The following is a 27,678-nucleotide window of genomic DNA, read 5'->3' on the forward strand; positions in this document are numbered from 1 at the left end:
TTCTTCTCCTGGTTGGGCAGCAGTCCTAGCTGAACTCCACCAGAAGGCAGCCTCCAATCTGAAGGGCTTGAGCAAAGGGGAGCACTTTTGACCATGATCCAGATTTAATCCAGACTTTGCCAGTGTGAACATGAACTCCAGAGAGATGGAGTAGTTGCAAAGAATTTAGCAAATGCGTATATGGTGGGATTACACACTGCTTGCAACAAATCAAGAGTGAGACCTTTAGAATAAAGCCACCTCACATTTAATTTAAAGTGTGTGGGGGGAGAACTCATATTCACACAGATTCTGACATCAGCAAAAGGGGGCAGTGGAACAGTGAGTCACTGTCATAATTAGGAGTCCATATTTATATATTTATAGATATGTTCACGTAAGTAGCAGTGAAAAGCAAGAATAGGCAAGTGACTTCTAATAAATTACATTCTTTACATTTGCACAATGTGAGTGGCTGGGAAGGGAACAGCATGGTAGGAGCTGTATGGAGGGAAAGGGAGTTACAACTCCAGACTCTTGCTGTGGAGCTGAGAAAGGCAGTTTCCTACAGCCACTTGGGCTGGATGCTGTAGAATTGTTTGTGGGCAGCCCAGGCAGCTGGATTTCAGGTGCAGGATGCGCCCCCCCCCCCCGGTATCCTGCCATTTAAAGGGCCGCTTGGGAGGCTCACTCCTCTCCGGGGCACCTCAGGGCTGGCATCACTCTCTTGCCCTTGAGAACTGACGAGAGGTGCAGCTTCCTGCACACCCACTACCCAGAGGCATGCGAGACGACAGGCTCTTGTCCTTCCCACCTGTAGCCATGCTCTCTCTGGTGGGGCTAAGTGTGTGAGGAGCACAGTGGCTGGGAAGCCAGCCCCCCCCCCCCAAACGTAGCACTCCTTAGCTGAGACCTGCAGTGCTGGCACTAGCTTGTTTTGGGGGAAGATTTCTTGGAAGTGGCCCTCCAGGCAACGCTTCCTCTGCCAAGGCCTGCATGTGTGCGACAAGCCCTTCTCCTGCCCCCTCTACCAAATTGCCTGGAAAAGAAATGGGATTTAGACCTCAGTGCTCCTGATGACCAGCTACGGAGGAACAGCCGCTCAGTGGCAGGTTGTGGAGGAAAGAGGCACTTCCTCACAGCGGGTCACGTTAAGGTTTTAGAAGCTGCTTGAGTCTCTCCAAACCCACCTCCACTGCCTTTGCAGCCCCTGCTCCTACAGACTCGCACACCCTGGCAGTGGAGCAGACGTGGTGGCCTGCCGGGGAGCGAGGGGCGGAAGGGAGCCCTTGCCTCAGGGGGCAACAGGAGTGGTGCCTGGCAGTGCAGAAGCAGCCGGGCCCCACCTGGGGAGGGCTCTCACAGGCCTCTGGGGGCTGATGGCGGGAACAGTGGTCAGGCTAAGACAGGCCTCTGCCGAGCACCTCCGTCCCTCAAGCCTTTCTTGTGTAAAGGGTGTGTGGAAGGGGGCCGCTTGCCGCTTGGATGTGGTGTCAAGGCCTCTAATTATGCGGCTCATGAGCAAACCTGTCCTTGTAGGCTTGCAAGATGGTTGAACTTTCCTTGTCATCCTTTCTTTAGCCCCAAAGGAGGTTGGGGGGGAAAGGAGTGGGCTTGGGAGGAGGCCTCTGGCTCTAAAAAGTACACTGGAATTATCTGAATTGGACCTTAACTGGGTAAGAGACCAGTGCTGTTGGGCTACTCTCCTGCCTCAAGGATCAAGTTAGGGTCAGTGGGGGCTTGCAATAGCAGGCCCCCAAGGAGGGGAAAGGGTCCTGATGGTGCCTGTAGATTCTCTCATCGGTCCACGTTCTCTGGACTCACTTTGGCAGCACAAGGTAGCAAGGGACCACCAGAGCTCTGAAGGCGGGATGGGCAAGGAACGGCGTGCGGCTGGGGCCACGGGCTCACGAGGCAGGCCTGGATGGCGTCCTGATGTGACGGCGCCCCTTGCACGCCCTCTCTTCAGCTGCGGCGCTTCGCATGATCAGAAACCCTCGCTGAGTAGGACTGAAGGGAAGGAGCCAGATGTTGCGGCAGGGTCAGGGCCGAGCGGGTGGCTGAGGCCAGGGAAAAGAAGACGGGAACTGGGGCAGGGCCAGTGTGGGACACGAGTGGCAGACGGGGAAAGGAAACAGCCGGCATGAAGGAAGGCCGGAACGAAAGGGGAGGGGGAGGCAAAAGCGGTGGCGCAGGGCCCACGCCTGCTGTCTCTCCCAGCATCACGCGGCTTCCCCTGCCCAGCCCCCACCATTTAGTGGGCATCGTTGGAGCACCTGTGGACTTCCCAGGTGGCAAGGTGTGATACTTCCTAGGGGAAAGCAGAGGTCTATTCACCAAGTGCAGCGGAGGAAAGGTGGGCAGATTCTAGGGCAACATCACCTCCAGTCCTTGAGAGGACAGACCCCTGCCCCCCTCCACCCCCGTCTTAGGCCCAGTCAACAGCTCACTTCAGCAGAGGCCAGGAAGGCCCAGAGGGCGGGGGCGGGGCGGGGGCAGGCCTGCCTGCTGCCTTTGCGTTCAGTTCGGTCTGCTCCCAGGGCCCATTCCTGTGCCGCCGGCCCTCGATGCCAAAGAGGGGTGTATGTGTGTGTGCGAAATGCCAGCCTCTGACGAGCCCTCTGCTGCAAAAGGCCGCCTCTGGCTCACGAGCAGCAGCACTCGACGACGCCACGGCCAGCTGGCTTCTCCCCACCCTAGGCCTGGCGCTGCGCCTCCCATGCTGCTGTGTTTCCTTTTCACCGGGGGTGGGGGGGTGGGAAGGGTGTTGTTGTTGTTGTTGTTGTTGTTGTTACTCTGCCCAAGTCCTCCTGGGCCTGCTGCCCTCTGCCCGTGGGCGACTCAGGCTTGTGCAGCGAGGGGGAGGGGAGAACCAGCTCCATCGTAGCCCTGAAGCGCCTGTGATGCAAGACGGATTGACACACATGGAGCTCACGCTGAGCAGGTCGGCTCGGGGACAGGGCGGGAGGGCTGGGCTCAGAAGAGGAAGGCTTTCTTCTTCAGCTCGTTCCGCTTCCACAGGGCCAGCCTGCCAAACTCGTCTGGCGTCATCTCAAACACACGCAGGAAATCCCCCGGCGACAGGTGCCTCTGAGGGAGGGAGAGAAAGCAGGGGGGGCTGGCACTGAAGAGGGCTGCCCTGCCTCCCCAGGCCCTGTTCTCTGCTCGGGGCCGGCCACTGCCCTCCAGGGCGCCCGGCCGGAGTATGCACTGAGGCTGCCAGAAGGGGAAAGGGACCCTAGGCTGTACCTCTAGCCTCGTTCTGTCCACTCCTGGGGGCAGCTTCACCCGCCCTCGATTCGTCACCATCAACATCTCATATGGGTAAATCTGAAAGGGGGAAGGAGAGCGAAAGACTAAATGGTGCCCCTTGTTACAAGGCTTGCTTTCCCTTGGGGGGGCACCCCCAGCAATACCTCCTTCACCCCCACCCCCTGTGAGGTTCTCACCTTTTGCTCCAGCATGCTAGGAAGGGAGTTGCCTCGGTCCATGCGTCCTCTTTGCCCATTCTGCAGAGGAGAAAGAGCCCACGGGCCTGAGCCCGTGCTGCCTGCCGGGCGGCTGCCGGCGGGACCCCTTTCCGCCCGCCAGAAAGAGTCAAGGGCTCAGGCAGCTGCCCCCTCCCATCTCCTCCCGTGGCCTCCTGACCCCTCCCCCTTAGCCCCTCTAGACCCTCCTCTGCCTTCCGCGGAGCTCGATGCACCAGCTGTCGCTCTTCTGGCTCTCCTGGGGCCAGGGGGAGCCTGGTGGGGAACTGGCAGGATACGTCACCTCTCCCGTTGCTCCTGTTGGCAGGGCATGTGCTTACCTGCAAGCCTGCAAGGCAAAAAGGAAACCGTGAAGGTGGGCAAGGCCATGCGCCTTGGAGGACAGCAGCAGCTGAGACTGGGCCGTGATGGGAGGGAAGTGGCAGGGGCTACGCGGGCAGGGAGATCCAAGCCGCCTAAAGCAGGGCAGGGCAGGGCAGAGAATGCGCCCAGTTGGCAGGGTTGGCTTTGTTGTTTTTACTAGAACCGTCAGAGCCAGCTGCAGAAGAATTTTCTTTTGCTGCCCCTTACGCCTGGAACGCTCTTCCAGAACATTTGAGAACTACAAGTTCAATCGCAGCTTTTAAAGCTCAGCTAAAAACTTTTCTTTTTCCTAAAGCTTTTAAAACTTGATGTTGTTCGGACTTTATACTGTTAGTTTTACCCTACCTAGTGCCTGTTTACCCTACCCTGTGTCTGTTTGCTTTCTCTTCCCCTCCTTATTGTTTTATCATGGTTTTATTAGAATGTAAGCCTATGTGGCAGGGTCTCGCTATTTACTGTTTTACTCTGTACAGCACCATGTACATTGATGGTGCTATATAAATAAATAAATAATAATAATAATTCTGAACCTAAGAATTTGTTCTGAGTATCAGAACAAAACTGAGTATCAGAACTGCGTATCAGAAAGCTCATAGGCCTTACACACACACGCACACACACACACACTCCTGGTTATTCCAGGCTTTCTTAATTTTCAGCCGCATAATTTAGATGGCAGTATCATTTTGTTGTTGCTATTGTTAAACAATTTAAGGTCAGTAATCCTTGCGAATCTACTTCAAATAACGCAGAGATCCTGATCTACCTTCTGCCCATCCTGATCTGAAGTGGCCCAGCAGCAGAGGTGAGCAGGATTGGGCCTGCCACTGCCACCAACCCGCCCTCTCCGTGCTTTGTCGCTTCTCTTACCTGGACTGCCCTGTTCGCTGCCAGCAGGGCTGAACTCTGTTGACTGCAGCTACAGCAGGAAGAGAGGAGGAGGAGGAGGCAGAGTCAGTCAAGATAGAGACAGGCCACCCTTCGTGCCCTTCTGACAGGGGGGTACTCGAGCCCTCTCAGGTTTTCGGCTTTTGGTTAGAGCTGAGGTTTGTGGCCATGCACAAGACAAGCAACGGCAACTGGAAATATTTAGGCTCAATATTCAAGCTCAGAGTTGAGCTTGAAAATATTGTTTTCAAGCTCAACTCTGCCGGCGCATAAGAACAGGAATGGGGCAGGTGTGACGGGCAGTTTGTTGGATCCCAATCCTGAGCCAGGAAGGGCCCTTGCAGCTGCGCTGCTACCCATCTGGAGCAGCAGCAGCCCCACCAACTGATGCCCTCCTGACGTTTTAGATTCTGTCTCTCAGCATTCCTAGCCATTGGTCCTACTGGCTAGAGCTGATGGGCATTTGAGAGCGAGGGGAAAAACCAAACAAAAAGATACTGGTTCCCCTCTACTTGGCCCTGGTTAGGACTTGTCTTGAGTATTGCGTCCAGTTCTGGGCACCACACTTCAAGAAGGACGCAGACAAGCTGGAGCATATTCAGAGGAGGGCAACCAGGATGATCAGGGGTCTGGAAACAAAGCCCTGTGAGGAGAGACTGAAAGAACTGGGCATGTTGAGCCTGGAGAAGAGAAGATTGAGGGGAGACATGAGAGCACTCTTCAAGTATTTGAAAGGTTGTCACACAGAGGAGGGCCAGGATCTCTTCTCAATCCTCCCAGAGTGCAGGACACAGAATAGTGGGCTCAAGTTACAGGAAGCCAGATTCCGTCTGGACTGCAGGAAAAACTTCCTGGCTGTTAGAGCAGTACGACAATGGAACCAGTTACCTAGGGAGGTTGTGGGCTCTCCCACCCTAGAGGCCTTCAAGAGGCAGCTGGACAACCATCTGCCAGGGATGCCTTAATGGGGATCCCTGCATTGAGCCGGGGTTTGAACTCGATGGCCTTAGAGGCCCCTTCTGACTCTACTAATCTATGATTCCGTGAAGATGGGAGGAAGAGTAGTAGAAGAAAAACAGGGCCCAATAGCAAGGAAAAAAACAGCAATTTATTTTTGCAAAAGTTCCCAATGCTGCTGCTACTGCAGCTGCCACCGCCGAAGAGGAACTGAGGGGAAAGGTGGGAGTGCCGCCCTCTAGGCATGTGTAGAGGGCGGTGGGATGGGCTTCCCTCTTAAATGTCTCAGCTGTAAGAAGTGCCCAGAGAGCTCTGCACAGGCACGAAACCCATCCTCTGGGATGCACAGGGACCACAAGGAAGAGCCCCGGCTTCCCCACCCTGCTGGCTGCTGCTTCTCCTTCTTCTACGGCCCTTCAGGCCTCTCGGTCCAGGCCCGGTTTACAGGAAGCCCCCCAACCCCCGGCTGGCCCCTTACCCGGGCGAGTGTGCTTCTCCCATAGGCAGGAAGGGATGCAGACTTGGAGCTCCCCACATGCAGAGCTGGAAAAGAAGAAGAGCGGCCGTCACTGCTGTGCCCGCTGCTCACCCAGAGCGGCTCTAGAGCATCGGCTGAGGCCCTGCTGGCTGGGTAGGCTGGAAACGGGCAGCCTTGCTGCAAGGAAAGGAGGCGCCATTTAGGACAGGGCAGGCAGAGCCCCCTGACGCCTCGGCAAGGGCTGTGGTGGAATCCGGTGGATTGTGCCCCCTACTAATGAGCTGCATGTATGGCAGGTGGGTAGGTGGGGTTGCCATTTGGATTTTCTTCCTCCGGCACCAGAATGCCTTGCGCCCCCCAGCCTGCCCTGAGCTCTCTCAGCTAGCCTGCTGCCTTCACGGGTGATGCAGGAAACTGTCCCAATGCCAAAGAAAGAATCAACTCTCAGTCCAACAGGCTTTTGGGCACGGACAGGAACAAGGCGCTGTCTTGCCCTCTGCCTCAGGCAGGAAAATGTCTTGGGCCGTTGGGCTGAAGGGGGTTTCCCACAAGAGGCGGGGCGGCAAGAGGCCCAAGCTCCAGCCTGGCCATTCCAAAATTGTGGGCTGCCAGAGAACTGGCGCCCTCCCCACAGGAACAACGAGAAATCCAACGACGAGAGGCTCTGGTGAGCCAAGCAATGCAGCCCTTTCAGCCAGCAGGCTCTTGTGTGTTTCTGAACGAGTCAGTGTTCCAGCTTAGCCTCCTTCCAAAGGGTGTAGGTGGCTGGGGGCAGGACTGGTTCACTCACAGTCACTGCAAACACAGAGATGCAGCAGAGCTACAGGAGCTGCCGTGTGGCGTACCACAAGGTGCCATTCTTTCCCCAATGCTGTTCAACATCTACATGAAACCGCTGGGAGAGATCATCCGGAGGCATAGGGGGGTGGGGTGCTATCAGTATGCTGATGACACCCAAATATATTTCTCTATGCTTTCGACAACAGCGTCAGCTAAGGATAGTGCATCTCCTCTGAATGAATGCTTGGAGGCGGTAATGGGCTGGATGAGGAAAAGCAAACGGAAGCTGAATCCAGACAAGACGGAGGTGCTTGCTGTCAAAGGCCCCAACCTGGGTTTGGAGGTGTGTCAACCAGTTCTGGATGGGGCTACGCTCCCCCGAAAGACTGCGTTCACAGCTTGGGGGTGCTTCTGGTGTTGATTATTACCTTTAATGCCCTACATGGTTTCGGTCCAGTTTACCTGTGGGATTGCCTTCTCCCATACAATCCACCTAACACACTCAGGTCCTCTGGGGAGAACTTACTTCAGTCAGCCAAAACTAAGCTGACAACTGTTACCCAGAGGACCTTTCCTTCTGCTGCCCCCAGACTGTGGAACTTAGCTCTCCCTAAGACTAGCCTCTTCAGGTAGGCCTACACAGGTGAATTTTAAACACAGAATTTTAAGATGTCTTGATTGTTTTTGATATTGTATTGGTTTTCAATGCTCTTTTAATTAATTTTATGTATTTGATTTATATTGTATTGTTGTACTAATGTTGTTCCTCAGCTCGATTCAAAGGGAGAGGTGGGGAAGAAATATTATTTATTTATTATTATAGTATTTGATCTCCTCAGAGGAGCAGCAGCCCCAGAACAGCGATGGCATTGGTACCAATTCACGGCAGCAGCAGTGGCAGCATCCACTAGAGCTTCCACATGCTCTATAAGGAACTCTTTTGGGGTATTCAAAAGAGGTTTGCCTCCTGTTTCAAGGAAAAACAGGGCCTCGTCCAGCAAGAGTGTGGGGAATGTCCTCTGGCAATACAGACTCAAATGACGTCCTTACACCTGAGCTCCCCCGCCCTCAGAAGTGCAGCTAGCTCCCCTTGCTGGGAAGCAGTGGGACGGCGTGTCGACTCACAGGTGTGGAAGGGCGTTCGGTCTGGGAGTGAGCGGGTTTTCCTTCGGATTGGGAGTGACTTCTCCATCTCCTCCTTCAGGATGAGCTTGCCTAGATTAGAGGCCACCTGGTAGGGAGAGAAAAACACTCAGCCGGGCCAGGGCCTGCCAGCTTCAATTCACCCCCAGAGCCCCCTGCCTCCCAGTGCCCTGCCACTTGCCCCCAATGCTGCCTCCTCCTACCTTGCTCAGTTCTTGTTTCTGCAGCTCCCGCAGATTCTTCATGTCCTCTGAGAGCTCTTCATCCTCATCCTCACCTCTCTTGGATGCCATCCGCCGCCGCCACTCAGTCTCTGTGGGGTCAACCAGCAAGGGGGTGGTTACACAGGGAAAACAGGCAAGGGCAGGGGGTGAGGAGAGCCACCAGCGGGAATGCAAATGCAGGCTCTCTCATGGCCCTCACTGCAGAAGTTGGCAGGTTCTTTAAATGTAGGGTCTCATAGCCCTCAAAAGATAGGCCCCCTTTTCTCCAAATGACTATGCTTAGGAGTGGAGCCTTGGTGGACAGCTTGGTCCCATAGGAGAAAAAATGCCAGGAGCAAGTGAGGGCCGACTGAGGTTCAAATGATTGGAAGCAAGAGTTATGCAGAATGCTTCTTCAGGCATAGGCGACCAAAATCAGAAACAACAAAATAACAGAGGATGTGACATGCCTTGGCCTATTACAAGCTATTGAATCCAACCATTCTTTGAAATAGGGGAGCAGGAGTATATTCCATGGGAACCTTAATTTAAAGATGCACAGCTGTGTGTCCTTAGTTAAGGTTTGACAGGGGAAAAAGCATTCTACCATTATAAAGGGGTAATCAGGGGGGTTGTTATTCTAACATTCATAAAAGCAAAAATGTTTCACCAATCTTTCTAAAATTTTCATGTGCTAGAAAGTAATATTGGTTTTACATAACCTGAAAATTTCAAGAAGATTAGTGAAAGATTAAGGGAAGGAGGGCAGTTTAAAGTAGAAAAGAAAAACTCCTTCGGTCAAAGTGTTTGTTTAAATAACCTTGGCTATCTTTTTGTCTACCCTTTGTGATTGTATGGGGGCTTACCTAATTAAAATCCTGATGATTTCCTTTTCCTTTGATCTTATGTTTGATGGAATAGCTTCTCTTTTTTAAAAAAATCATTTAAGAAAATATTGCTAATGAAAGCCTATGGAAGCTCATAACACGGCACTTGGAATGTTGAGAGTGAGGGGAGGGTGAGGAAGGAATAACTACCATCTGGATTAAAAGCAGAAGCAGCTATGAATTTCTGTGACCTCTCTCTCTCTCTGTGTATATATACATGTACATGGAAAAGCAATCCCCTCAGAATGACCAGACCCTACCTACAACAAGGAATTTATGGAATTGAATGGGTGTGAAACTTTAGTTCATAAGCAGGCCTGGCTTTCTTTGAGGGCAGAGTTTTTTGCTGCCTGGAGTCTGAGAAGCAGATTCAGCCTGGTTCTTGCCTCCCTTTTGAGAGAAGAAGAGTCCTCTTTTCTCTTTTGGAACATGTTTTCCCTTGGCTCGGAGACTATTTGGGGCTATCTTCTCCCAAGGCCAGCTTCTCCTCAGCAGCTTGGTGCAGTTTTTGCCCCCTATTTGATTTTGCTCACTGATGAAGGTTGGGCTTCACAGCACTTTTCATTTTAAAATATTTTTTACACTCTGTACCTGGATTAATTTTCCCCACTTGGACTTTGCTGAGTTTTACCCCATGGATTCTAGGAGAGATGTCTTTCAACCTTCCTCTGGATCCATGATAACCTGGTCTTAAGATCTCTCTTTGGAATAGGTAGCCATACATTCCTTTTAATCCCCCCGCATCTCATACACATACTGCTCCCTTCCCTTTTTCCTAAGTTTGGACCATACTGCTATAAAGTTGAAGTTTCAAATACTTCATTTATCGAGTTTGGGCTGGTGTAAGATTTAAGTACAACTTTGAAGCCTTTCAAAGTGCGTCTGGGCCTACAACATTGTTTTCAGCCTAGTCACACTGTTTTTTTCTAATAGGCTGTAGAAACTGTTAGTGTATTTTGCATACTTGTGCACATGTATCTTCTTTCTAAGCATTGTATGTTTGACATTTCACCTGTATCTGATGTACTTTTGCATTTACTTTCCTATATAAACCATTCATACCTTAAGACTTCTTGTGTGGCATGTTTTTATTGGTTTAAAAAGTTAAAGGGGGTATTCACTGTTTTCCTGCTTATGTTTTAAAATCTATTTTCAACAGGCCTAGTAACTTCAAGAGTTACAGAATTGCCTCAATCTCTTTGACATCAGAAGCACTGAGTAAGGAACACCTTGATATAATTTAGACTGACCCCAAACACATAACACTATTTCCCCTTCTGAAGAGGTCTGGACTACAGACTACTAAAGGCAAACAAAGTGGTAAACCATAATAGTAGTTCTCATGTGCCCATTTGCTTTATGAGGCAGGTGCTCCTGCAGCCTGCCAAATGGAGAGACTAACAGGCTATAAAGTTGCCTAGCTGGGTCTGCCAGAAACATGGCCTCACCACTCCTAGTAGGTCCATGTTCTACAGCAACCGCTCTCAGCTGAACTTAATGGAAACCCACCCTCCACCGCTGGGTTTAATTTGCTGACCTCCCTTGGCTGGGCCTTGCAGGAAACTAAAAGGATAGACAAAGCAGGCACACATAGAGGGCTGAGACTGGCAGATCTAAAAGCAAGTATGCTTACTTTCAAGAACCAAGAAAATTCAATGGGTCTTTTGAGTAAATATCTATGGATGGAAATGCAGCAAGTGCAGGCTTGAAACTTGACCACACACATGAGTACAATCTGCTACTTTGAGATCCAAACAGGAAGAAAAAGCATGTAGCATAAAATGAGCTCTAATAATTAACATAGAAAATTGAAACTTATTCTAATATAGAATATTTTCCTGTATCATATTGTGTGCTTCCAGAATTAATCAAGATTTTTAATTCTTGTAGAACAATTTTTCAAGTTGTCTCCAAACACTGACACAAAACATGAAATGCTTCCTTTTCATGAGGCAGTGATAAAAAGCTTTTATCTCTGGACTCTGACTATTGAAAAATTCAAATGAGTAGCATCAGAACATAACTTCTGGGGCTCATTTATTAATTTGAAAAGTGGGTTCAACACATAAGACTAACTGTGATTTTATATTGGATGCCAACATGGTGTCCTGGCTGACACTGGCTTGGTTGTCAACTTTATAATATTCAGTCATTCGTTCCACAAAGCCATGAAATTCATTAAACAAAAAACCTACAGTTTACAAAACAATGTTAAGGCTCTAGAGTTTTCAACCAAGCACCAAAAAGTAGGGAAATTGGGAGTTAAGGCTCACAAGCCTTAACACCACATCCTCCCTAAAGAGGCAGAAAGTGCAAGTGAAATTCTCAGTCTCCCAAAGCAGATAAACCATGAGGACAGGATGGAGAACAGGATATGCAGAGGTGACTGTGGGGTTGTGGAAGACTGATGCTGAACAACTTAGGGCCACCTGCTTCTCTCTCTCTCTTTTAGAGCAGCACTTCCCTAACCTGGTGCCCTTCAAAGATGTTGACTTACAACTCCCATCATTGCAAGTCAGTATGTCCCATGGTCAGGAATGCTAGGACTTGTAATCTCAAATTTCTGGAGGGTAGCAGAGTGGGGAAAGCAGTTCGATATTCTTACCAACTACAGGGTCTGCCCAATACTTTTCTCTCACCCACATCTCACAATGTGGGATTGATAACAAAAGGGGCACTATATGTTGCAGATGTAGAACCAGAGCAAGTGCTGGCACTTTCAACTTTTGGTCAATATCCTGCTTTTCAAAGAGCCAAAGCTTTTTTCTTCAAATGTGTTTATACAAAATATACTGTTCACTTCCCACAATCCCTCCACAATACATCATCTTATCAAACTGAAAGAGGAGCAGAAAAGGTTTAGTTTGGCTGTCTTGAACTCCTTTCAGATGAGATTAGTTTGCATTCCTAAACCACCCTAGTGAACTCAGTGGCACTGACTTCTGAGAAGACATGTACAGGATTCAAGTGTAAACCAACCTTCCCCAGCCTGGTGCTCTCCAGATGTGTTGCACTGCAACTCCCATGTTATATTTTATGGGGATGACAAAAATATTTTTCATAATTTTAAAATAATCTTCACACATGAAAGTATTAGGTGCTAGCTTTGCCTTTGATCTCACACTGCTGAACACATAAGAAAAATCCTCTATATTAGTCCCTCAACACCATATATCAATAAACAGAAAACCTATGCCATGTGTTAAAAACTAATTTTAATGTCTGAAGAACTGTCTGGATTAGGTATTCAAGCTTCATTCATTGTTGCTTCATTTGGTTTAAGACAGTCCATTTAAAGTGATGCACCTCTTTTGGAGTTCCTTGATGGATCACATCTCTTAATGCTGGAGAACATCATACTTTGTTCTAAAGTATGTGGGCAGAAAATAGATCTATTCTAATGCTTTGGACATCAACTCCTAGCATTTCTGATCACTTTCTACAAGTTGAACTCCAAAACATCTGGAGATCTATGTTCTACCTGCCCTTGAAAACAGCCTTCCCTAACCTGGTGCCTATTAGATGTGTTGGCTTGTAACTCTCAACATGAGGAGATGCTCTAAAAAAAAAGAGAAGTTGGTGGCCCTAAGTTGTTCATCATCAGTTTTCCACAACCCCACAGTCACCTCTGCATATCCTATTCTCCATCCTGTCCTCTTGGTTTATCTGCTTTGGGAGAATGAGAATTTCACTTGCACTTTCTGCCTACTTAGGGAGGCTTGTGACCTTAACTCCCAATTTCCTTGCTTACTGATGCTTGGTTGAAAACTCCAGAGCCTTAACATCATTTTGTAAATTGTAGGTTTTTTGTTTATTACTATTCTTGATTAGGGACAAGGTTGTTCTGCTCTCCAGAATAAAGGCAGAAAAACATTTTAATAAGTTGTGGTAGAAACCCCATCCAGGAAATGTTGACCAGTAAGCCTGGCTTCATTGCTATCTGTGCCTCAGAGGCAGAAAACAGAGAATCTAAAATAGGCCAGGCATGATGTTTGCCAGGCCAGAGATAAAACTGGCTTCTCTGTGGGCATTTTTGCTGTGGCGGGGCCAGGGCCTTGGGGGGTGGGGTGTTCTTCTGGAATTTAGATGGGGAAGGCATTTTGGGACAATGATGCACCAGGCTGGAGGGGGCCCCTCAAGAGCCAGCCCAACGTAGCAGCTAAGAGTGTGCATGGCAACTGAGCGGAAAGGCCTGGGCTTCAAAACTCATCTCAGACCTCCCCACAAACTCTTAGGCAAGGCATTCTCTTTCACCCTCAGCCCCACACACTACAAGATGGGGGTGGTCATACCAGCCTACCTGGAAAGCCTGCAGTGAAGGGTACTAGAAGGGCCAGGATCTCTTCTCGATCTTCCCAGAGTGCAGGACACGGAATAACAGACTCATGTTACAGGAAGCCAGATTCTGGCTGGACATCAGGAAAAAACTTCCTGACTGTTAGAGCAGTACGACAATGGAACCAGTTACCTAGGGAGGTTGTGGGCTCTCCCACACTAGAGGCCTTCAAGAGGTAGCTGGACAATCATCTGTCAGGTATGCTTGAAGGTGGGTTCCTGCATTGAGCAGGGGGTTGGACTCGATGGCCTTGTAGGCCCCTTCCAACTCTGCTGTTCTATGATTCTATGAATGCAGCTGCAGAACATTATATGCTCACAATGTGCACTATAAAGCTTCTTCTTGTCCTCTCTGTCCAGCCTGAGGGGAAATATTCACCTTCCACCCTGCTGTTATCTTATCCTGATTTCACTCTTAGATTTGCTCTAACACTGTATTAAGGGGCACAGCTGTTAGTCTGTGCACGCACACACCATCCTGGTGAGATGGTTTAACACCAGGGGATCCAAACTGGCACAATTGCCATTGAACTGCCACAAGGACCACCTACCCACGACCGCCAGGGATGGGGGACAGGGCCAGTAGTCCGTCTCGATCTTGGCCGGCTGGTTGGGGTCCGGCGGCTGGGCGGCTGGGAACTTGGAGGACTCAATGATCTGGTCCTCAATCAGGTGTTTGCTTTGTGGGACGGGTGCCATCAAGTGCTCTGGAGGGGACCAAAGGAAGATGGTTGGTTCTGAGCCTTCGCCACAGGTAGTAACCCCCAACTCCAGAGGTCACTGGGGAGCAGCACCTACCTCTCTGCTTGTAGATGGGGGGCTTCTTGTAGAGGTTCATCTCCATTGTGTTGGTATCTGGGGAAGGAGCAGAAGCTCAGGGCAAAACATGCCCAACCACGGGTGGATCCTCAGAGCACCCACAGGAGCACAGCACCCTCCCACTGCCCAGATTTTCCATCCTCTGTGGACAGAGGTCTCCTCCCTTCTCCCACAGGCGCTGCAGCTAGTGGAGGACGGGAGAAGGTGGCACCCAAGCAGCTGTGGGCAAGAGAGGGGAGGAGAGCCAGCGGGGCCGTACCCGGACGGTGGAAATGGTGGACTCCACTGCGGCTTGCGCTGCTGGCGCGGCGACTGGCGGCTTGGGAGGCGTTTCCTGGAGACTTGCTCTCCATCCAGTCACGGTTAACCTGCAGACAGGGGTGTAGGTGAATAATCAGAGCAAAGAGGCTCCCAATCGCTTCTCTCTGCAGTCCGTCCTGAATTGCAGCCTCCGAGGGAAGCCCCCCTCCACCGCTCTTTTCTCTCCTGCCAGGTGGCTGGCCTTTCATTTCAACCCCACCCCCACCCCACAGGGACCTCCATGGCCTGTTGCAGAGGAGCCCTGCCCACAAAGACTCCCGCAGCATCTTAAAGATCAAGATCTGTTGCGGCCGGAGCTTTTGAAGGCAACCGGCTACCTACATACGTCCTCAGACACCCGCATGAAACACAAGAGTGGAGAGAGTCTCTAATGCAACACACATGAGCCTACACACACACACACACACACACACACACACAAACTGCTTTGGATTAACGGCTTTGCTGGGGGGGTGATGGAGAATGCTCTTCCCTGCCTCCCTCCCTCCCTCCCTCCCTGCCTTTTGCATCCCTGTCTTGGTAACACATCTCCAAGGCAACTCTGAGTAGCACTTACTTCTGGAGAAGGAGGAGGAGAGAGGGATTTGGGCGAGAGGGAGCGCTGCAGAGAGGAGTCAAGAGAGATAGACATTACGCGATGCAGCCAAAAGCTATTTTATTAATGAGTTTATTCTTTGATTTATATGCTACCTGCTAGCTAACAATGGTGCTCATGGAAGCTAAGACAACAAAATATAAAACAGAAAACCTCACAACATTAACAGATCAGCAGAGAGCGAGTTCGATCAATAGCCTTCCTCAACAACTGCACTGGCTTTACTGTTCCCTAACAACCCCTAAGCCTTACAAAGCCATTTTCTAACAAGCGCAGGCCCTCCTTTGACTCTGCAGCTGATGGCAAAGCAAAGATGCCTCAGAAGCCAGACAGGACTCCCAGCCCCAACCAGAGCCACTCCCAAGGACCCTGGCTCACCTCTCGGCTCCCCGGCCGCTCCACGTGGTCTAGGAGAGAGTAGGTGAAGTGGGGCTCATAGATCATTAAGTCAGGGCGTTCAATGTCCAGGATCGCCTTGTCCTTGGGGATTGCTGCCAAGTCCTTGTACGCCAGGACCTCATCGTCCATTCGCGCCTGGGATGAGGAGAAAGGGTTGATGTTCTCTCTGTATCTGTGTCAGGTCTTGATTCAAGCGGCATTCGGTGTAGGTATGCATGGATCTTTACAACGAAAGGGGAGGTCCCTGACCCAACGGACTTACAAATGGAGAACCAAGGGCCAGAAAGCTAAGGGCTGCTGGGAGGCTGCCCCCCCCCCCGCCTCCCAGGAAAACCAACTTAGCCCCATACATCAGCCAGAGGAGGAACAGTTGTAGGGGGTTTGTCTCACCACTCCCTGCCATGAAGAACACCTGTAAGAACTAAGAAGTGGTGCCTGAGTTCTGCTTCCCCCCTCCCCCTCCCCCATCTCTTTTCCTTTTGTAAGCCTGAGGTTGGGAATGTCTTATTATTAATCTTTTGTTATTAATCTCTGGGAGCCTTTTGGGGCTGAAGGATGGGGAGGGAATAATACAAAAATGCATAATACCATAGGGAGATTCAACAGAGGGGGCGGAGGGAGGGGGAAGAGTCGGGAGTTATTTCTGATATACAAACTTGGGCCTTGCTACTGTCATGCAAGTGTGCAAAAAGCGTGCCCTCTGCAAAACTCCCCCCCCGGGGGTAAAAACAGTGGAAAAGAGTAAAAACACCCTAGGAACAGGCTGTACGGTTCCTGCTATGGAATCCTTGTTCCTATAGCATCCTGGTAGCTTCATAAGACTCTCCAGGAATGCGGTGCCTATGCCAAGAACCTCAGAGATGGTTCCGAGAGAGTTTTCGTCTTCTTTTCTGAAAACGTGCAGCGTGTCCAGTGTCAGGACCCTTCAGCAAGAGGGTGGCTTTGAGGAGGGAAAAGAGCCAGCGTTCCTGAGTGGCTGGAGAACGGAGGCTTCTGGGAGGACCGTTGGCTTTACCAGATCAAAGCAGGTGCCGGGCCTCCGAAATGCTCTTGGGCAGCCTTGGAACTGAATGAGTCAACGCCCGGTGCCTTGGGAGCATGATGAATGCGGGGTATAATTTTGAACAATACCCTAAATGGTACTCACCACAATGCTAGAGGGTGACCCTGGGACACTGGAGCCCCGGGAGGAGCCGACGCTGCCCGGGGAAGTCAATTGCTGCTGAAGAGAAGAAAGAGACCATGGTCAGAAGGGAAGGAAGAACAGGTTGCCTACCTGGAAGGGTGGTTCTTCGAGTGGTCATCTGTGCATTCACTCGCATGAGCTCTGTGCCCGCAGGCAACGTCCTAGAGCTGAGGCAAACATTTTTGGCGGAAACCCTCCCCCGCAGTCCACTGCGCAGCCTTATTGGCCATGTGAGCCCCGGCTGCGATTGAAGATCGCAAAGAAAAAAGTAGCAGGAAAGAAATCTTTTTGAAGGAAAAAAACCACAGAAAAGGAGGAACAAAGAAAAACCTCAGGCAACTAGCAAAAGACCTATCTACGAGGCAAAGAAGACATTCCTGACAAGACGTCCTTTCAGCAAGGCGGTCGAAAGACAACTGGGGAGAACGGTGGGAACCCACGGACATGCGCAGTGTGCGGTAGGGGAGGGTTCCTGCCAAAAATGTTTGCCTCAGCTATAGAGCGATCCCAAAACGAGCTCCACAGGTGCAGAGCCCGTATGTGTGATGCACAGACACCATGCAGAAGAATCTTAGGTAAGAGGGTCCCCTCAGAGAGGGCCAAGGACAGGGAGAACGAGCGCAGGAGTGAGGCAGACAGAACTTGCAGGAAGCGGAGGGGAAACAACAGCAGGGCAACCGGAAGCCTGCTTACGCAGAAGCCAACTCCGCTGAGCCCCCAGAGACGAGGAGCGCGCTGTGCACAGCTGCCAGGGCACTGTGCTGTGGACTCTGCCTTGTGAGTGAGAACCTGTCAGATGCAGAAAGTGGGCTAGAAAGCTGACTGGCCACAAACACACGGATGCAGGGCGAGTCCCAGCAACTAGCTCTAGAAGAGCACCCACGAGTCTTGTGGCACCTTGAAGGCTAGCAAATCTATTATGGTATAAACTTGCCTGGGCCTTGTCTTGACGAAGGGTTTGCCCCGGGGTGGATTCGGTGTAGCGGCAGGTCATCTACATGAAGCAGCCGCCATTGCAAAGCCATCTGGGGGAAACCCCAGAAACGCCGCTAAAAAAACAGTGGGGACTTATCCCGATGTTTTGGGCTGCGGAGGCGTGTCACAGTCGGTGGCACCCTCTGACTGGTCGCCATTGGATGGACAGGGAAGGGGCGGACCTCCCCCCCCCTGCACTTCTTTGTAAGTAAAACAAAAACCAAGGTGGGGGGTGGGGAGGAGAGGAACGGGCCCTCGTGCATCCTGTAAATAAAATAAAAATAAAAACAGGGGCAGGGGGAAGTAACGGGCAGCCAGAGGGAGGTCAGAGGAAGGAGAGGTGGTTCGGGCACCGTGCGTCCCTCTCTTCGTTCCACTCTGGCTGCCTCATTCCTCCCTGATCCCCGTCCTCAGTACGGCGGCAACTCCCCACTTGCGTTCCTTCCTGTGCAGAAGCTGGGAAGGAGTGTAAATGCGGGAGCCAGAGGCCTCACGGCGCCAATGCACTGTCCTCAAAAGGGGGGGGGGGGACTGGACTATTGGATGTAACAAGTCAGTGACCACCAGGGGGCGTTGCCTTCCATATGTGCAAGGGACTTTGGTCCAAGTTACAAAAGCATTACCCGGTGCCATTACCCGGAGCTGGACAACATCTGCCAGGGATGCTTAGGGTGGATTCCTGCATTGAGCAGGGGGTTGGACTCGATGGCCTTGTGGGCCCCTTCCAACGCTGCTATTCTATGATTCTATGATTCTATGAAATGATACTTCTCTTGCTTTAAATGTCACATCTTCACTAAGCAGCGCTAGGCTGTGAGCTCGCGGGCCAGTGTCACAAGCTGAATGTTGACAAAAATGGGAGGAAAAGGAGGGGAAGAAGCAGGCGGGGTCTGGAAGTCCAGGCTGCAACATACTGCGGTCTTTTAACATGTTTTAAATTAAGAGTTTGTTGATACATATATAAAAATGTAATTACATATTTATTTATTTATTTATTTACTATTTGTAAACCAACAACAGATGTTCTCTAGGCATATATATATATATATATATATATATATATATATATATATATCTTTAACGAATCACCAGTTATTTTTAGGCTTTCTGTTTTAGTACAAAAAAAGGCAATCTATTGCTGCAATCAAATTACAAAACCCAAATCAAAACAGGAAGAAAGTGAAATTGAACAAAACCAAATGTCCTATATTGTATACCTAATCACTTCTATTATAATTTAACAATGTATGACATACGTTTGTAGGCCTATTTCCCTTTTCTACAGCCTGACATCGCTTTGAGAGAGCTTCTGGTAACTTATACATCTCCACAGATGTATTATACACTAATAACATGAGCCACACACCCTCCTTCACCAATCCTCTATAGCAATTTTTCCTTTAGTCTTCCTAGGTTTTTGTTGTTGCAAGCATTACTTTTGTGCCATTATCAGATTCCCTACAAGATCTGTGCACTAATGGTGCCGCTCCATAAACGTGAGGCTATCGCTGAAAGAGATATCTCTAGAAGGGAGCACCCAGAGAAGGGCCTCTGAACCTGACCTCAGGGAGGTTCACAAGGGCTCTGTTGAGCTAGTGGGTTCCCAAGCCATGTATGCATGTGTATATATGATAGCACTCTTCAAGTACTTGGGAGCACTTGACACAGAGGAGGGCCAGGATCTCTTCTCAATCATCCCAGAGAGCAGGACATGGAATCATGGGCTCAAGTTACAGGAAGCCAGATTCCAGCTGGACATCAGGAGAAACTTCCTGACTGTTAGAGCAGTATGACTATGGAACCAATGACCTAGGGAGGTTGTGGGCTCTCCCTCCCACCCTAGAGGCCTTCAAGAGGCAACTGGACAGCCATCTGTCAGGGATGATTTAAGGTGGATTCCTGCATTGAGCAGGGGGTTGGACTCAATGGCCTTATAGGCCCTTTCCAACTCTACCATTCTATGTTTCTATACTTTAAATCCTCACTGGTAGTCACCTGCATTGTCCAGTTCAGCTTTCTCCAACCTGATTACAATTCACTCCCCAAAGGGGCAGCCCCTGGGGGAAGAGGGATGATTGTGCAGAGAGACCCTCTCTAGCCAGACCATATGGACCCTCTCTAGCCAGACTCTTCCAGGTCCCAACATTTCTCCTGTCATGGGGCAAATGCCTCACATGCACGCCAGTCCCTATTCTGCCGTGAGATCCATGTCTCAAGGACTTGTCATCAGATGGACTCACAATGACTGCCCAGATGTTCTTTGCATAGAGGCAACCAAGTCCAGCAGGCATTTGGATGCATCTTACAATCTGGTTTTCCTCTGAATCTCCTCACTCCATGCAAAGATGGCATGCAGAATGGTGTACAGGAAGCCTAAATCCATTAAAATGGGTTCCCAGGTCAGGTCCTTTCCACCCGAGAAATTACCTTCTGTAACTTTTCCATTCAGTGTCCTGCTTGAGGATCCAGTTCATTCATCAAATCCTGTGCAGGGAGAAGAGACCGGAACATTAGCAGGGAGGGGGGCAGTCATCTGGAACTACCTGGTTGGGTTTGTGCAACTAGAGCACTGCAGAAGGAGGAAAGAAAGGCAGATTCTCTCTGGAGTGCCAGATGCGATTCACTTCAGAACCATTCAAGGAACTGTCTCTTTCTCTGACTGGCAGATCTCTGCCTGGGGAAAAGCAATTGAACAGGCTGTAGAAGCTGAAATCCCGCTCTCATGGACTGGGATGGATGGTGGGGGGTGGGAGGGGTACAATCCAACAGAAGTCCTACTTACAGTTACTAACTTGAATAGCCAGACAAATTACCAAAAGTGTTAATCAGCTGCAACAAAGCTGGTGTTTGGAGTTTTGAGATAAACAATAAAAGCTCTTCCGCATAAAGAATAATTTTAAATTCTAAAGTGTCATGCACAAAGCTGAGAATACTACTATTCCATCTAATAGCACATGCCAAAGATTCCAAATTTAAACCAAATATCCAAGGAGAAAGTGGCCATACCTGTCTGGTACCTCTCCCAAGTGAAAAGAAAGTGGGAAAAAGGTCCATTAGATTTAAGTTCAGCTCTCGGGATTGAATATAAAGTTCTGATGGTTTTTGCTCTCACTCTCATTTTCTCATCTGTAAACTTTTCATAGAGCTAGTCTCACAAAAAATGAGACAAAAATTTAAAGGACTCCAAACATTAAATGTGATGTGCAAGTTATGAATGAGTCCTACAGGCCTTCCCTGCCCTGCCCCATTTTAAAGCATCCTACAGGGGCATTCTCAGTTATGGTTTCATCACTGACCAATTATGGACATTGGAAGGGGCAGGAATACTTCAGCCCCAGACTGGTGTTGCAGTGGACTAAAACCCAACGCTTGCTGGGCATCCAAGCAGCATCCAGTTGTTTCGTGCCAACATTTCCCTCCACTGGCATCATTCTTTCAGGCTCTTTGACCAAATCCTGTTTTCAAGATAATGTTTAGCTGGTAAGCCCCTGAGCAGGGTCCTGTCCTCTTACACTTGTAAAGACCCATGTGCATGGATGTTGCAATCTTCTTCTTATCATCATCATCATCGGTCAGTCCCCAGAGACAATGTCTTCTTTGTTTCTACTACTCTCTAACAGTGCTTTGCTATTCCTCTGCTGCCATATACATTGATGGAACAATAGAAATACATCATCATCACCAGCTGCTTTTCTGTATGATATGGCAATGAGATTAATAATTACAAATATATCTATATTTTGGGGTGGAGGGAACCGACCTTCGTACAACTCAGAGACCACAGATCAGCACCAGACACAGCAGTCCTCTGGGACGTGCATCTGACACCCTTGAGCAGGGCGACACACACACACACACACACACACACACACACACACACACACGCTTTGGGAAGGCAACTGCCCCAGCCAGGCTCAAACCGGCAGCTCATGAGGTGGCCGTGGGCATGCTGAAGGTGCAGCGGCCTTGGATGTGCCGACAAAGGGCCAGACACTGAGCTATGGTAGCCACACTGACCGGGGAGCTCTTCCGCAGTGCTCCCTTGTCGAGATGGGTGTGTGCCTGCGCACTATGTCGCTGGGCAGGCAGCCCCAGGTGCTGCTCTACGTTTGGCGACTGGGTCTGTTTGTTCCCGGAGCGTGGCTCCATATGACAGGCCTTTGCCGTTTCACTCCCAGGCTCATCCTCAGGGAGCAGCCCTGCCGAGCCCAGCTGCAGCCTCTCCAAGGCTGGGCTGCCCCGCGGGGCCCAAGGCAGAAGGCGGAGGAGGGCTTTTGAGAGCCACACAGAGAGCTCGCTCCCCACCCCTCCCCCAGATATCACTCCCATAGGGCAATGAGGAGCTCTGTTAGGACCCTCGTGGGGTGGTTCAATAGGCGTGAGGGAACCAGAGGGCTGAAAGGTGCTCCCGCCATCTCGGTCTTGGTCTGGATGCTTCCTGTCTATGGTGGTCCTGCGATAATCGATTCAGGCCTTCCTGCCCCATTAGGGGGCTGAGTGCACCAAGCAGGATGGGGGAGGGGAGCTGATGCTAATGCAACTTGAGGGGCACGTGGCAGGAACATCAAAGATTCATGGCTTGCTTGGCAGGGAGCAAGCGGGGTGGGGGGTGGGGGGAGAAAGAGCTTAGTGGGGCGGGAGGCTCCCTGCAGTTGGATCTCCAGCTCATGGAGATGAAACAGGGCGGCTGCTGACCAACCCTTCCATGGAAGCAGGGGAGGTCAGCCTCTGATGGCCAGGGGGAGATCACAGTGGGCACAAACCTGTTCAGCCAGTTTTCCACATCCCTCCAGGCTTGCTGGAACTTTGATCCGGGGCTCCTTCTGCAAAGAGAAACAGGCCGGATGAGTATCCTGCCCCTCAGCCTCCCCTGCCTGCTGCAGACTTGAAAGTTTGCAAGCAAAAGCAGTTGGGGGGGGGTGTCCCACAGGCCACCGGACTCCCTGCCTGAAGAGACGGGGTAGCTGGGTGGGTGGGGGCTTCAAAGCATGCAGATCACGGCGGCGAGCACAGCATCCCGGTCCTTTGATGCAAGATGGGAAAGCCTGCTTGAGCACCCTCAGAAGCCTGCCCTCTGCTATCTTGGCAAGAGAGCTAGGAGCAGGGGCTGCCTTGCTCCACCATAGGTCATACAGCCACGTGAATGGACCTTAAATTGGAAGCCTCGGCTCTGGCACAGTGGGGCCCAAAGCAGGGGCGATGCAAGGCGTGGCATGCCTCTAGCGTCTGGGGCTGGGTGCCCCAGTGGGGCCCAGATGACTTGCACGGCTGTGACGGAGGGGTCTCACCAAGCCCCCTGGAGGGGAACTGGCTCCCCTCGGCCTGGCTTTTCCACAGACGGCTCCTGCTGCCTCCCTGCCCTGCCTGGCTGGCCAGCAGACCCCGACTGCCTGCTGCACCAGTCGGGTTGTCGAGGCTGGTTGTCGGTCTGGTGCTCACAACCCAGGAAGAGTTAATGAGGCTTTTGTCACAAACACCAGGGAAGGCTCCAGAGAGCCAGCAGGCCCTGGCAACAGCCATGGCACTCAGCTGACTAGCAGGCCTGGCCCCAACGAGCAGCTGCTGCATTCTGGAAGGAGACAGAAGCTGCAGTAGCGGCAGCACAGAGGGGCCACCGGCTGGCTCTTGCCCGCCCTTCTTTCCCTACTTGCTGACTTAATGACTTTGTCATCATTACGATATACACCATTCTGGGTCCTTTTGGAATAAAAGAGCAGTAGAGCCATTGTAGAAGAAGGAAAACAGAAAAAGAAAAACAAACCTTTGCAAAAGGGCAAAAACCAAAACAGCAATTAGAGAATTTGCTCAAACCCTAACGGTGCCCAGTGCATACCCCATGTCCTCCACCGCTTCCAGCTGCCTGCTCCCGAACCCCATGACCCACTTCTATACCCACACTGCACAGCCTGGCATTTCCTCCACTTGCTGCCCCCTTCCATGCACACTGAGTCAATTGGATGAGATCTTTATTGTTCATACAGCCAAAGGATGTCTGGTGCTGGACAATCACCATCTTCCATGATCTGGAATAGGGCGGATTAGGGTGGCTTTTTGGATTATAGTCCACTTTATCTGATGCAGGAAGATCAGGGCTAGGCATCCTGGTGCTTCTAGATATTTTGGACTACAACCCTCATAAGCCCAGCCAGCATGGCCAGTGGTAAGGAACTGTTGGAGGTACAGTCCAAAACATCTGGAGGACACCTAGCTGGGCTCATCTACTCCTAGAGCCCTTTTGAGATGGGGGAGGGATGATCACGAAGTTTTCTGCTTCAGGGTCAAGGACGACCTCGATACTATTCTAGAATAAATGGCTGGTGTGGATTAGGCCCTAAACAGTCTCAGCATCTCCCTCTTTTGACTAGTAAAAATGCAAAAACGTTCTCCGTGGAAAAGCGAAATCCAGTGCCTTTTTGAATGGGACTTCTATTAGTTTGGTGCAAGAAAAATACCAAGCTCCTGCCACAATAAACGTATTAGCCTTTAAGGGGGGGGCGGGTGGGGGGGCTGCTGGACTTGCTGCTGGTCCATCACACCCAACACAGCTTCTCCCCTCTGGAATTTGTCCTGGAACAGCTGTAGAAGGAAAGAGGCTCAAGGCAGAGTCGGATAAATGAATGAGGGAAAGTGTACAAACCCCACCCACCCACCCCTACCCCGGTTGCCTCATGGCCTTTTCTTGGAGCTGGACTGAGATCTTTGTTGGATCATGGATGGGGCTGTGAATGAAGAGTTGCCCTGCTGCCTGGAATCCCTCATGGAAGATGCTGGGACCAGGCCTATTCCATTCCTTTTGCCTGAAAGCCACGTTTGTGTGCAGAAGCAGAGAGCAGGAAGGGCTCCGGATAAGGCTGCATTGTGTACATGGGACAGAGCGACCACTCAGGCCTGGCAGCCTGTGCTCAGATTTTCCAGAAGCTGCACTGCTCACAACGCCAAGACTGGACCGGCGGCCCACTGTGTGAGGACCACCCTTTGTTCTCAGGAGGGCTTGTGTGGCAGCTCTCACAGGGAAACCTCATGGGGCAACTCTGGAGGTGCTCCTAGCTGCTCTGTTCTACAGGGAAGGCTGCTGTGCAGTGGTGGCAGCAGTGTGTGTGTGATGTACTGATTACAGGCTGCCATTGGGATTTGACACTTTCAGCAGCAAGATGTTGTGAGTCTGCCCTTCCTTGCAGACACAAAAGGCCAGCTGCTTCTCCCAGCAATGTGAGTGGCTTCTGTGAGTGGCTGGCCAGCCCAACTGCCGTGGCCAACGGTCACAAGCCGAACAGGGATGCTCCACGCGAGTCCCTGCCCTGATCACACCTCATCCAAATGGGCTTGAGAGGATCTCCACTGTGACAGCAACACTTAACCAGCCATCATGATTCAACACACCTTCTTTGAGGTACGTCCTGCTGCATCTCCTGTGTCGGCACACCAGTTACTCAAAGAAAATGCCCCTGGAGCTCTTTTCTTCCACCACTGCTTGCTTGCCCCAGTAAACGTGCTCCTTGTGAATGGGAGATGCAGCCAAGACAGAAGAGATAGACAACGAAGTGGAGGTGAGAGAATCAGCAGCACATACAAAGATGGGGAGGGGAGGAAGGTCCCTTTCGGAGCACCAAACAACTGGCCCAAGTAAGCCCATCAGATCCTATCCTGGGCTGTTTTCCTGCCACCTGGATGCCTTTCATTAACAGGCGATGGCTGCCCACTGGACACTCCCAAGAGTGTTCTAAAATGGCAGAGGGGCCAATACCCTATGGGCCCTCCCATGCCGCTCCTCATGGGACCAAGTGTACATAGACCTCAGTCCTGGTGCCCCCCATGGCACTCTCTTCCTAGTAGGGAGACTTGCCCAACGCCACTTTGATGTCTTTTGGGTGCCTTTTCATTGGCCTTCATGTTTTCTGCTCGTTTTATTACTCTGACTTCTTTTAATGCTTTGTTGTGTTGGTTGTATTGTAGTTAATGGAATGGTATCATTGTTGCAGACTGTTTTATGGTTTTGTGAGCTGCCCTATGAGGAGAGTCTGAAAGAACTGGGCATGTTTACTCTTGAGAAGAGAAGAGGGCCAGGATCTCTTCTTGATCCTCCCAGAGTGCAGAACATGGAATCACGGGCTAAAGTTACAGGAAGGCAGACTCTGGCTGGACATCAGGAAAAACTTCCTGACTGTTAGAGCAGTACAATGGAACCAATGACCTAGGATGGTCTTGGGCTTTCCCACCCTAGAGGCCTTCAAGAGGCAGCTGGACAGCCATCTTTCAGGGATGCTTTTATGGTGGATTCCTGCATTGAGCAGGGGGTTGGACTCGATGGCCTTATAGAGCCCTTCCAACTCTACTATTCTATGATCTGACTTTATTAAATTTTAAGCAAAGTTTGCATCACTTCATCAATGTGCAGGAGAATCACTGGCAGAAGTTCCGCGCCTCAAGGCGCTTCCTGCAGTGAATGCCCCCCAAGGAAAGGCTACGATGGAACCTGAGCAAGACTACTTCGGAGCAGGCAGGAGGCAGGGACGCGGCGCAAGTGAGATGGGAGCTGCGGGGCCTCCAAAGAGGGTGGGCAGGGCGAGGGCGAGGGCGGCGGCGGCCTTGTTGGCCTCGCGACTCCGCTCCGCTGCCTCCCACCTCTCGCCCTCTGCTTATCTGGAGAGCTCCGAGGGGCCTCGCCCAGATCAGCCCCCCCCCCCCCGCCGCTCCGCTCCATGGCAACCTGCTATCTCTCTGGACCAGCCCGCCCGCCAGCCCCGCATTCTCGGTCCGCCTGGAATCTCCTCTGGGCCCACGTGAGCTGCCTGCTCTGGGCGCCGCAGATAAGGGGCCGCGTCCCAGCCCCAGCGAACGCTCAGCCTGCCCGGCGCTGGGAGCGCGGCCGAGGAGAGGGACTCGGCGGGCCCTGTGGGGCGAGCGATCCAGCGGGCCGGAGCCGAACTGCGCACAGAGGGCGCCCGCTAGCCCGCCCGCCCGCCAGATCCCGTTCACAGCTCAACGGTCCGCCGCCGGCTGCGAAGGCGTTAGGGAAAAGCGCCTCTGAGCACGTCCAGAGTGTCCTTCCTCCGCGCCTGCGCCGGGGTTAGGGGCCTCCACCATTCTCAACCTCCGACCTGGAGCTGCCAGGAGGAAGAGGCCCACCGGCAAGGAGCCCCGACCCGGCAGCGGCGCGGCTCACGCGGCGGCGGCGGCACCTGCTTACAGCCTCACTCGGGAGGGGGGCGTCAGTCCCGGAAGGCCGGGCCGGGCCGCTCCCCAGAGGCCGTCCAGCGGCTGCAGGCTCTGTGGAGCGAGCGAGCGAGCGTCTCCCCGCCTCGCTCTCCTGGGCAAGCTTCGCGCACCCCAAGCACAGGAGCCGTCCGGGCAAGGGGTGGTGGCCGCTCCGCGGCGCGCTGAGTGAGGATGCCTGGAGGATGACGGAGCGGCCCAGCCCCCTCCCCCCCCCGCCCCCGCCGCCTTTTGTTCGCGCGTGTCAGGAGGTCGCTTCTATGGAAAACTCGCTGATGGTGCCAGAACGGACTCGGCCGGGTCACAAGTTCCAGAAGCAGCCGGGGCGGAGGGAGGGCAGCAGCCGCCAGCTGGGCCCGCACAGGAAGCGCCGGTGGGGCAGCCAAGCTGCTGCGCTCAGCAGTAGGAACGGAGCTCCCACTGGCGCGGCCTAGGTCCAGGCCACTTTTTCTGCCCTTCCTCCTCCTCCTCCTCCTCGCACGGAAACAGGCCCCCTTTCCGCAAGTCCCGGAGTGGATGCGCCTCAGGCCTCCCTCAGACTTCGGAGGCAGCCCGTCTGCCCACTTTGGGGCGCTGGCCCAAGGCACCGCACCAGCCCTCCGCCTCGTGGAAGGGCCGGGGACCTTGGGGGGTCAGAGCCACCCCCAGATCACCCTTGCAACGCCACGA

General features: G+C 51.8%; 1 protein-coding gene across 7 annotated transcripts in view; it reads right to left on the reverse strand.

The window, feature by feature from the left end:
• Window positions 1-231: 231 nt before the first annotated feature.
• The window catches only part of DMTN (dematin actin binding protein), a 49,144-nt gene continuing 21,697 nt past the window's right edge, over window positions 232-27,678 (reverse strand). For 4 of the 7 annotated variants that reach the window (XR_010026039.1, XR_010026037.1, XR_010026036.1 and 1 more), the window contains exons 2-16: window positions 22,560-22,619; window positions 20,224-20,280; window positions 16,783-16,857; window positions 15,615-15,770; window positions 15,198-15,242; window positions 14,580-14,688; window positions 14,300-14,356; window positions 14,053-14,208; window positions 8,280-8,389; window positions 8,059-8,164; window positions 6,154-6,218; window positions 4,701-4,749; window positions 3,429-3,795; window positions 3,229-3,309; window positions 2,980-3,069 (exon numbers count right to left, since the gene is read on the reverse strand). Coding sequence is in view for 1 of the 7 variants with exons in the window: in XM_063139201.1 (XP_062995271.1) it covers window positions 2,956-3,069; window positions 3,229-3,309; window positions 3,429-3,488; window positions 3,788-3,795; window positions 4,701-4,749; window positions 6,154-6,218; window positions 8,059-8,164; window positions 8,280-8,389; window positions 14,053-14,208; window positions 14,300-14,356; window positions 14,580-14,688; window positions 15,198-15,242; window positions 15,615-15,770; window positions 16,783-16,857; window positions 20,224-20,241 (1,209 nt within the window). In the remaining 6 variants the exon portion in view is untranslated. Of the gene's footprint in view, window positions 3,070-3,228; window positions 3,310-3,428; window positions 3,796-4,700; window positions 4,750-6,153; window positions 6,219-8,058; window positions 8,165-8,279; window positions 8,390-14,052; window positions 14,209-14,299; window positions 14,357-14,579; window positions 14,689-15,197; window positions 15,243-15,614; window positions 15,771-16,782; window positions 16,858-20,223; window positions 20,281-22,559; window positions 22,620-26,894; window positions 27,134-27,678 lie in introns of those variants that run through there. The other 3 variants (XM_063139201.1, XR_010026038.1, XR_010026041.1) reach the window with 3 other exon arrangements.

This window comes from Elgaria multicarinata, chromosome 12 (genome assembly GCF_023053635.1).
Source record: "Elgaria multicarinata webbii isolate HBS135686 ecotype San Diego chromosome 12, rElgMul1.1.pri, whole genome shotgun sequence".
In the NCBI taxonomy this organism is placed as follows: Eukaryota; Metazoa; Chordata; class Lepidosauria; order Squamata; family Anguidae; genus Elgaria; species Elgaria multicarinata.